The sequence below is a fragment of the Calidris pugnax genome, unplaced genomic scaffold (assembly GCF_001431845.1).
Source record: "Calidris pugnax isolate Ruff unplaced genomic scaffold, ASM143184v1 scaffold9, whole genome shotgun sequence".
Taxonomy (NCBI): domain Eukaryota; kingdom Metazoa; phylum Chordata; class Aves; order Charadriiformes; family Scolopacidae; genus Calidris; species Calidris pugnax.
The window spans coordinates 4,515,423-4,525,246 of NW_015090778.1; the positions used below are offsets into that span (position 1 = coordinate 4,515,423).

The 9,824-nt window shown below is 61.0% G+C and overlaps 1 protein-coding gene across 1 annotated transcript in view; it reads left to right on the forward strand.

Moving 5' to 3' along the window:
* Positions 1 to 229: 229 nt before the first annotated feature.
* Positions 230 to 9,824, forward strand: part of SLC9A3R1 (solute carrier family 9, subfamily A (NHE3, cation proton antiporter 3), member 3 regulator 1) — a 10,717-nt gene continuing 1,122 nt past the window's right edge. The window contains exons 1-5 of the mRNA XM_014953463.1: positions 230 to 661; positions 7,040 to 7,201; positions 8,418 to 8,571; positions 9,142 to 9,182; positions 9,711 to 9,809. Coding sequence (XP_014808949.1) covers positions 272 to 661; positions 7,040 to 7,201; positions 8,418 to 8,571; positions 9,142 to 9,182; positions 9,711 to 9,809 — 846 coding nt within the window. The 5' untranslated portion in view covers positions 230 to 271. The remainder of the gene's footprint in view (positions 662 to 7,039; positions 7,202 to 8,417; positions 8,572 to 9,141; positions 9,183 to 9,710; positions 9,810 to 9,824) is intronic.

Here is a 9,824-nt window from a genome sequence, read left to right on the forward strand (position 1 = left end):
CCCCGGCCCCGCGCCCGGGACGGCCGGAGGGGAGAGGCAAGATTTGCACACGCCCCGCCCCGTTTCTTATTTGCATAACCACGCCCTCCCATATTTACATGGCCACACCCAACACACATCCTAATTTGGCCTGCCTCGCCCCGCCCCGCTCTCCGATTGGCGCCTTGCGCCTCGCGCCCCGCCCCGGGTACAAAAGGGGCGGCCGGGGGGCGGTGGCGCAGAGGCGCGGGCGGCGGGGACCGGGAGTGGGATCGCAGCCGCCGTTCCCGCCATGAGCAGCGGCGGGGCCAGCGCGGCGCGGCTCTGCCGCCTGGAGCGGGGGCCGGACGGCTACGGCTTCCACCTGCACGGCGAGAAGGGCAAGCCGGGCCAGTTCATCCGGCTGGTGGAGGCGGGCTCCCCCGCCGAGCGCTCGGGGCTGCGGGCCGGGGACCGGCTGCTGGAGGTGGACGGGGAGAACGTGGAACGGGAGAGCCACCAGCAGGTGGTGGAGCGCATCCGCGCCGCCGCCGGCACCGTCAGCCTCCTCGTCGTGGACCCGGTGGCCGACGAGCAGCTTCAGAAGCGGGGCGGGACGGGAACCGAGCCCCCCGTGGGCGCCGAGGTGGCGGCCCCGGAGCCGGCCGAGCCCACGGCGAGGGAGCCCAGCGGCGGCCAGCGGGTAAGATGGGCGGCTGGGGGGATGTAAAGTTTTCGGGGGGGAGAGAGGGCCGTCCGGGGGGTGTCCAGGGCATGGGGGGGTGGCACCTACCCGTCGCCGTCGCCTTCCAACCGGGGGAGCGGGAGCAGCCGCCGACGCGTCTCCCCGGCCTCCCCCGGGCGCCCTGTGCGGTTTCGCTCTTGGTTCGTTCTTTTTTTCTTTGCTTTGTTTTAAACGCAGCTCCCCGGGAGCATCGCCCCACCCCCCGCGCCCTGTTGCTTTTCCTTTCTTATTTTAATTATTTTTTTTTTTTTTTTTTCTGTTTAACACTTCTCTCTCCCAGCCTCGTCGGGTGACGAGCCGGGGCAGGCGGGTGCGTGGGGCTGTTTGGACTCGTAACCCAGCAGCCCGTCGTGTCCCGGAGCCCTTCGGGTCCTCCTTGTGCTGCAGGGCCGGTAAAACGGGGTGAGAAATGCTACAGGGACCCCTTTTTTTTTTCCTTTTTTTTTTTAATTTTTTTTTTTTTTTTTTTCTCTGCTTAACACTTCTCTCTCCCAGCCTCGTCGGGTGACGAGCCGGGGCAGGCGGGTGCGTGGGGCTGTTTGGACTCGTAACCCAGCAGCCCGTCGTGTCCCGGAGCCCTTCGGGTCCTCCTTGTGCTGCAGGGCCGGTAAAACGGGGTGAGAAATGCTACAGGGAGTGAAAGGAGTGAGTTTCGACACGCAGGTGAGCCCCTGCCTCAAGTCTGGGCTGAGGGCAGCCGGCATTAACACGCTCCAAAGTATAACAAAAAAAGCTGTGGCAAAAGGTATTTTTTTCTTAGGGGCTGCGATTGTGGGTGTTGGTGGTCATTTGTGTCCTGAGTGTGTCTGGTCTCTGCTGTGGAGCAGAGATGGTGGAGCCCTTCCCAGTCTGGGGGGACTGATCCCATCGGTTGGTCCCCATTGTACAGACACTTACTCATTCAGGAATGTCAGCCTTAAGCACCGCGTGGGAGTCAGTGGTTGCACAAACAAAGCGATGTAGAAAGGTGAGGAACTGAGAAATAGCTGACCTTTCCTGCCTGGAGCAGTTCCTAAGAGACACGGGAGATAATACTGCTTTTTATTTACCCAGCAAAAAAAACCCCTATGTTTGTTATTGCAACAGAGATGAGGATGGTCTTCCTGGGAAGCAGGTTTTTGGTGTTCCTGGGGTGGGGGACTATCTGGGGAGTCTGTATGAGCTGCCCCCAAAGACCAGCCGTGGTGATGACCCGTGGGATGGGATGGGCCCCAGGTTCTGGTGCTGGTGAAGGGTTGGTGCTGCGGGGCCTTCCCAGTGCTGATGCTGAGCCCCGGGTGGACTTTGGTGTCTCTCGAGCTCTTGTCATGCAGGGTTTTGCTGACAATCAGGTGTGTTTATTAGTTGTGACTCCTGTTGGACTTAGCCCGTTGTCCCTAATTGGGCTGATTCACCGTAGGGCACTGCTCTCATCCCTGCCCAGCTAAAGCACCACTCCAGCACCTCCCTGCTGGGGGTGGTTTGGGTGGGAACAACCAGACTCTGCCCCTGTCCCTGCCCAGATTGCTCACTGTCCCCCGTTGCATCCCCGGTCCCTCGGGTCTGACCCCGTGCCAGGCTGCAGTGCTGCCCCTGCCAGGGAAGCGTGCCTGCCCTCCTGTGTGTCATGGTGCCAGCGCTCCCTCAGGGCCAGCGACACCTTCTGTGCTGTGCTTTCCATGTCCAGATCTCTCCGTGGGCTGGAAAAAACAAAAGGGATGTCATTAATGCAGTTCAGTCACATCCCCTGCCTTGGGGGGCTGAGGATGTGCGGTCCCCAGGGGTGATAAGGGCCCTGATGTACCCCAGGGTGGTTGCCTGCTGGTAGGGGCTGTGCCATCCAGAGCGATGGAAGAAGCCTGGGAAGCTGGAGATGCCCCATGGGCTTGGAGGGGGACTGCCCCAAAGGGAGATAGCCCTTAATTTTGGGGAGCAGCCTCAAGGTGCAGCCCGTGCAGAGTTACCACGGGCGGTTTCTCTCTACACAGGAGCAGGAAGTGGGTGATGTGGGTGACATGGGGTGACATTGTTGCACGGCCCCCAACGGTTTCTCAACAGGTAGCAGGAAATCTTGCGGTTGGGGGCAGGGCAGGAGAGCAAAGGCAAGCAATTTTGGAGACATTACACCAGCTAGATGCCACCAAGTGAAATGGGAAGATGCTGGGTGGGATGCCGAGCCAAGCTGGAGCGGGCAGAAAAGGATCTTATGGTCCCTGTCACCCTGTTCCCCGTCCCCACCCTGTGGGTTGGTGGGATTCACCTGGGATCGCTGCGGTGGGGAGTGGGAGGTTTTGCATGTGTCAGAGTTCTGTTTGCTTTTCCGGGCTGGACTTGCCTTTATTTGCTTAACGAGCCTGGAGACGCTCGCTGCTGGGAGAGCTGGCCACCCGCACCCTGCCCCTGGCCCAGCGAGGGTTTAGCATCTCCCACCTTCGAGCAGGATCCAGCCTCTCTCCAAACCCTGCTGGGTCCTACACGGTTGGGACCACCCTGTACCAGGGGGCTCGGACACCCCTGTGGCTACCAGGGATGGGCATGGGCTGGGGAGGTTTTTTTTTGGGGGGGTCATCATGGACCCCTTTCTCCTTCCTATAAAACTCTGGGCATGCAAATCCCCCGATGCAGGGGTGAAGGTTTGGAGCCTCCCTGGAGGCACCTGGGGAGCTTGTCTGTGCACCCCTCTTTTGTTGCCCTGAGCCAGCAAGGTGACAGTTTTACACCCCGGGTGCCAGCCCCGCTTCCGGAGGCTCTGTGCCATGGGGGACTGTCCCCAAAGCTCGCCTGGGAGCCCTGACAGCTCGTCCTCCCCCTGCCTCTGTGTTTCCGGAGCCTTCAGCTGCTCGGGAGTGTCTTGAGAAAGTTCCATACAAACCGCACGTCGTTAGAGCAGCACCGGCGGCTGCCAGCCCGGCACCTTGGCACCCGGGCTGCTTTTACCAGGGCAAGGCTTTTCCTGCTGGCCCCGGGTTTCCCTCTTGCAAATTTAATGCTAAATTGGTGTCCTCCCTTGCCAACAATTCTCATCCTTCCTTCTAAAACCCGTGTGAGCCTCCCAGGGGTGGGTTTTTGGGGTATAACAGGGAGCAGATCCCTCCCCTCCCTCCCCCCTCCCCATTTGGAAGCGTTGTGCTGGGGGTAGCTGGTGTCTAATTAGGAAATGAATTAAATTTCCTCTCAAGGCAGCTGCATGAAAAGCAGCTCCAGTCAAACGGGACGTGACGGGGATGCTGCGAGGAGGCTGCTTTGCATGCCTTTTGTATAAAGCCCGAATGCGTGCGCCAGATTTTGGGATCCGTGTGAATTTGCTGGCCCAGGCGTCCTCGGAGCCGTTGTCTTTCTCTTTGAGTAACTGGGAATGCTGCTGCCAACAGGCTCGCTGCTGCTTGTAGGGCTGCGGGGAGTTTCCTGGGATTTGGGGCTTCAAAAGCTGCCCTGAAATTGCTGTTGAGGGGCTGGGAGCTGGGGAGCGGGTCCTGGCACACCAGGCAGTTGGGGTTCCTGTGTCCCTGGAACCACTGGTCCTGCTGGGTGGCCAAAGGTGCTGGGGAGGGGTGGTCCAGCACCCTCCTGGAGGTGCCTGTTCCAGGGCAGGAATAGGGATGTGATGCTGCTGAGCTCCCCATCCCAAGTGGGCATCTCTGCAGGCAGGAGATGTCCCTCTGCCACCCCCCAGGTGCAGAAAGGGGTGGCACGGGATGCCCATGCTGGGGGCTGAGTCCAGCTTCCCCCACCACCCTCCCCACCACCGGAGGTTGTAATTGCTCCTAACGAGGCTCTGCTGGTTAATCCGTGCCCCGGCACGGCGGGAGGGCTGCTGGCATTGGAGGAGAGGACACAAAAGCTTAGAGAAATTAGGGACATTTCCGTTCTGCTGTCCAGCTCATGGCCCCGCAGCCGTGGGCATCTCTGCATCCTGGATGCCAACCCCAAACCCTCTCACCTCGGTCCCTTCTGGCCAGGGGGGACTTTGGGGCCGGAGGGATGCCCTGTCGTGAGGTGTTCACCCTGTGGAGGGTGGGATACGGCAGCTGGAGGATCAGATGCATTTATATTTGTCTCTCGGAGAGACAGAAGGGTGGCTGCCCGCAGGGCTTCTGCTGGCACGAGGGGTTTGGGGAGGGCGAAGGCAGCCTGGCACGCTGGGCTGGAGGAGCTGCCAGCCGCTGGCAGGGGGATGCTGGGGGGGGCAAGGTCACGGCTCGGCTGGGCTGCCCTCGCACCGGGTCCTCCTGCCTTTGTAGGTCTTGGTGCCTCCCTCATTGTCCCCCTGCCCGGAGGCATCTGTCCATCCTGCAGGGCTCCCAACGCCCCCCCCTTCCACCCTAAATTCAGGGCCCCAGTGTCTCAGGAAGCCCAGGCTGCCCAGGCTTTGTTGGTAGGGGTGGGAGTGAAGTCCTCCCTCCTCCTCTCCCGGGAGCGCTGCCAGCTCCGCTTCCCGGGTGCTCCCTCCGGCTTTGTCCCGAGCTATCGGCGTGGAGCGACGCCACGGCGCTGCCAAGGGCACCGGGAGCGTGGGTGCTCGCAGAGCCCCAACCCCCTTCCCGGGGCCAGGCAAGGGCAGGGACTTGGGGAGATGCTGCCTTCCTCCAGGCTCCACCAGCTCCTGCTTTTTGGCCTTATTTTGGGTCTTCCTTGTCCCCACCCTTGCTGCTGGGTGGAGGGGGCAGTCACAACAGCCTGAGCATCCCAAGAACCTGCTGCCACCCGGGTACAAGGACCAGGGCAGAGCCCACAGCTCAGTGCCCTGGCATGGGGGGAGCAAGGGGTGGCTGGGGTGAAGTTGGGGTGTCGCAGTTCTCCACCCAGGGAGGGGAGGAGACACCACCAGCTCCTCGGGGTGCAGCCCTGGGCTGTTACACCAGGCATTGCCCAGCCGAGCCAGGGGTAGTCCTGGGTGAGTGCCAGGGCTGCGGTGTCCCGGGCTCACCTTCGCTCCCCGGCAGACCCAGCTGGGTGCTTACGTGCACCTCCTTCCCCGGGGCGTTGGCGAGCGGTGCCTGGGCGGCAGCTCGGCCTTGACCCCCACGGGGGTGGCGTTGTGCAAGAGGACGGGGTGTTATCATAGCATTGGGCTTAGCCAGTGTCATTGCGTCACCCTGGGCCAGCACCCCAGGGACCGGGCTTTCCCAGCGGATTTCACGGTGTTTTTGGAGAGTGTGCTGTAGAGGGGGTGACGAGCAGCGCGGTGCAGATACAGTAGGGGAAATTCCTGCAGGGATGCTATGGGTACCAAAGGAGAGCAATCAATCTCAGGAGAAACAATAAACGTTAAACCCTCCGGTGAGGAATATTTCAGGAGCTCAAGCATGGCTTGGCTGCTGGGAGAGCCCTACCAAAGCCCAGGAGCTGGTGGTCGAGGCAGGATCAAACCATTTTATATATAAATATGTAGCAGTGGTGTTGGGGTCGGAGCGGTTCTGACTGTGGGTAGGTGGCTGGTTTGTGTCACCTGGTTCCTCTGATGCTTCCCGGGCATCCCACTGCCCACAGGGTGAGCCAAGGCAGCTCCTATTTGCCAAACTCCTGGGGATGCTCCTGCTTCCCCTGCTGCTGTGCTGTGGGGAATTGCGCTGTTAGTGGCCTGGTGGGGAGCTGGGTGCGGGGCCGTGGACATCCCAGTTGGGTTCCCTGGCTCTGGGTGCTGGTGGATCCACAGGTCAGGGTGAAACCAGGCGCAGATGAGCTGGGTGTTGCCTCCTGGAGAGGTGAACGTCCCATGTTGCGTTTCCTTGGTCAAGCTGGTTTCTGTTTTGCAACCGTGGAGGGTCGTGCTGGGGCGTTGGGGTGTGCTTTGCCATCAGGGCTGTTCCCTCCTGATCCCAGCTGCCTCCCCGAGCCCTGTGTGCCCATTCCCTGCCACCAGCAGCTGCGGGGGGATCTGGGCTGGGGAATTCCATGGCTGGGTTTGCCATGGGGGGGGGGCTGCACCTTGCAAGGGGGTGATGGAGAGGACCTGCACTGGTGGTTGGATCTTCTCTGGTACCAAAGGCTTCCCGGGAGGGGTGGAGGGGCTTCCCAGCAGTCGGGGTTGTGTTTCCTCCTCCACCCTCGCGTGGCAGTTGCAATCCTAATCCCAAAAAGAAGAGCGTGGTCTGGACACACACGTAATAACGTGCTTCTTTAATGCTTCGCCGCAATTAAGTGTGCCCTGCACCTAATTGATTAAGTAGAGCCTGGGGTTCACCGGGTACTTTGGCACCTTGTGTTGCAACTTGAGGTGTCTGTGGGCGCAGGGGGCCACCGGAGGGTGGTGTCCCTGCCACCTGAGCAGATGTTGGGTGGTCTTGGTCCTGTCCTTTGGGTGTTGGGGGGGGTGTTATCCAGGAGCACCTTTCCCATGGGCTGTCCCTGTTGCAGGAGGAGCTGCGGCCCCGGCTGTGCTGCATAAAGAAGGGCCCCAATGGCTACGGCTTCAACCTCCACAGTGACAAGACCCGTCCCGGGCAGTTCGTTCGTGCCGTGGACCCCAACTCGCCAGCCGAGGCGGCAGGGCTGGCCCCCCAGGACCGCATCGTCGAGGTACGGCAGGGCCGGGTGGTGGTGGGGCTGCTGGCAGGCTGGCAGGGGAGGGACATTTCCCCCAAAAATCTCAGTGCTCCCTCGCATCCCAGAATCACAGAATCTTAGTGGTTGGAAGGGACCTCTGAGGTCGAGTCCAACCACAAAAAAAAACCCACCACACACCACACCAAATGCCCACCAAAAACACCGCACCCACCAACTAAACCCCACACTCAACGCCTCGCCATAAACCAATAACCTTGGGCACTAGAGCATGCCCTGAAGAGCCATGTCTATACGTTTCTTAAATACCTCCAGGGATGGTGACTCCACCACCTCCCTGGGCAGGCTGTTCCAGTGCCTGACCACTCTCTCAGTAAAGTAATTCTTTCTAATATCTAATCTAAACCTCCCTTGCCACAACTTCAGACCATTTCCTCTGGTCTTGTCATTCGTCCTTTGGGAGAAGAGGCCAACACCTGCCTCTCTACAACCTCCTTTCAGGTAGTTGTAGAGGGCAATGAGGTCTCCCCTCATCCCGGTGCCCAGGAGGGAGCCACCCTTTGCCAGGACGGTGCGGGGTGCCCCACGGTGACTCACGGTGCAGCCGCCCGACCCGCACCGACCTGCCGGTCCCCACCCAGGGGTGCAGCCGTGCGGGCGGTGGGGGGGCTGAGCACTAATTAGCCAGCTCTGGGTTTAAGCAGCGGTAGCGCTGTCTGTATCCCCTTGCCCCGAGCAGGAGCGTCCCCGGGGTGGGGCAGGGTGAGGACAAGGTGCACGGTGTCCCCAAGCCTGTCACCGGGGTGGGGATGGGGTTCGTGCCAGGAGGGATGGTGATGACCCATGAGGGCAAGGATCTTCTGAGCTCTGAACTTGCTGCCCCCTCTTTTGGGGTGCAGCTTTGGGGTCTCTGGGAGCTGTGCCATGACACGAGGGCTTTTCTCCTTGCCCGTGCTGCCCACCTCCTCCACCAGCCCCGGGTCCATGCTGTGCTGGGCACTCCCTGCCAGCTTTGCCTGTACGATCCCGTGTTAATCACTCAAAGGAAAATCTGCTTTTAATGAGGTTTTGCTGGCTTCACCGCTAATCTGTGTGAGGCTGCGGATACCTGTGGGGGCTGTCGGGTGGCTGTGCTGGGGCTGGTACCAAGGATGGTACCTGGCCCCTCCATGGACCTCTTGAGGGACAGATGTCCCCTGTGCCCGGTGGTGACGTGGTGCCATGCCCACAGGTGAATGGGGTGTGCATGGAGGGCAAGCAGCACGCCGATGTGGTGGCAGCCATCAAGGCAGGCGGTGAGGAGACCAAGCTGCTGGTGGTGGACGTCCTCACGGATGAGTTCTTCAAGAAGTGCAAGGTGGTTCCCTCGGAGGAGCACCTCACAGGTGGGCTGGGGGCTGTGCTGCAGGGAGGAGGGGGGGGGTTGTGCTACCTCTGTGTCACCTTGTCACCAAACCAAAGGGTGCTGGGGCAGTTTTTGAGCCCTGGGAGGTGGCAGTCTTATCACCCTGGTGCCAAACAGTGTCACCCAGCTTTGGCGTCTCCCTGCCCAGCTGAGGGCCCCACCAGCTGGGGTGGTGGGGTTGATGTGGGCTCTGCGGGAAGGCAGGTTTATGGCCCTGGGTTGCACTTTGGCAGGGTTTATGGCTCAGGGAGTGAGCAGGGAGCAGCTGCCCTTCGCTCTCCTCCACAGCTTCTGATCAGCTGTGGCCACCTCCCTGCTGTCAGAGTGGTCCCCAGCAGAAGGAGGGGATCTCACTGGGCTCCATGTCATGGCTGTCATCACGTCTGGTCCCCAGCAGCATCCCCCCCCCGTGCTGTGGGGCTGGCTGTGAGGGGTGGGTTAAAGAATTCAGGCCCTGGGTGGTGTTGGGTGGGCACTGGGCACCGCGGGGCAGGTAGGAGGGGACAGAGCAAATGCATCCTCACTCAGTGCCCGTGTCCTCACCCTGCAGGTCCCTTGCCAGAACCAGTTGCCAATGGCGATATAGAGAAGGTAAGAGCCTCATCTTGCTTTTAATCCCATCTATGCCAGTCTCTGGGCAGGGAACCTGCCTGTTTAGGTGTCTCCCCTGTCTTCTGCCCATGGGTGGGTGATGCCACCAAGGATCACAGTGCTCCCAGGCTGCCACATGGGCAGGAGTCACCAGGAAGGGGTCTAGGAACTGGTGCCCCCCAGGTAGGGGATTGCCTGTGGGGCTGTGTGTCACGGAGGTGGCTGCAATGCCTCCCTTCTACCTCCTTCCCTTCCTCCTCCATCCACATAAAGCTGCAGGGAAGCAGCATCCAGCCTTGCAGCCGCCTTCCTCTTCCTCCCCAGGCCAGTCAGGCCAGGGTTTAATCCCTCCCTGCCCTGGATGGGCAGCGCTGGAGGTATTTATGAGCTTGGAGCTCGCAGGGGATTATGTGTGGGGAGGATGGATTTTGTGGTCCCCTGGGTGGGACTTGCAGCTTCGGGGGCTGTTCTCAGACCCCAGGGCTGGAGCCGCCCCCCTCACGCTCCCTCCCTCCTTCCTCCCCCCAGGAAAACAGCGGAGAGACACGGTCCAACTCCGTGTCCGAGAGCCCGTCCAGTCCTGGGCCACTGGCCGTGTCCCCCAACTCCATCGACAACCACAGCGAGGTAGGGCTGGGGATA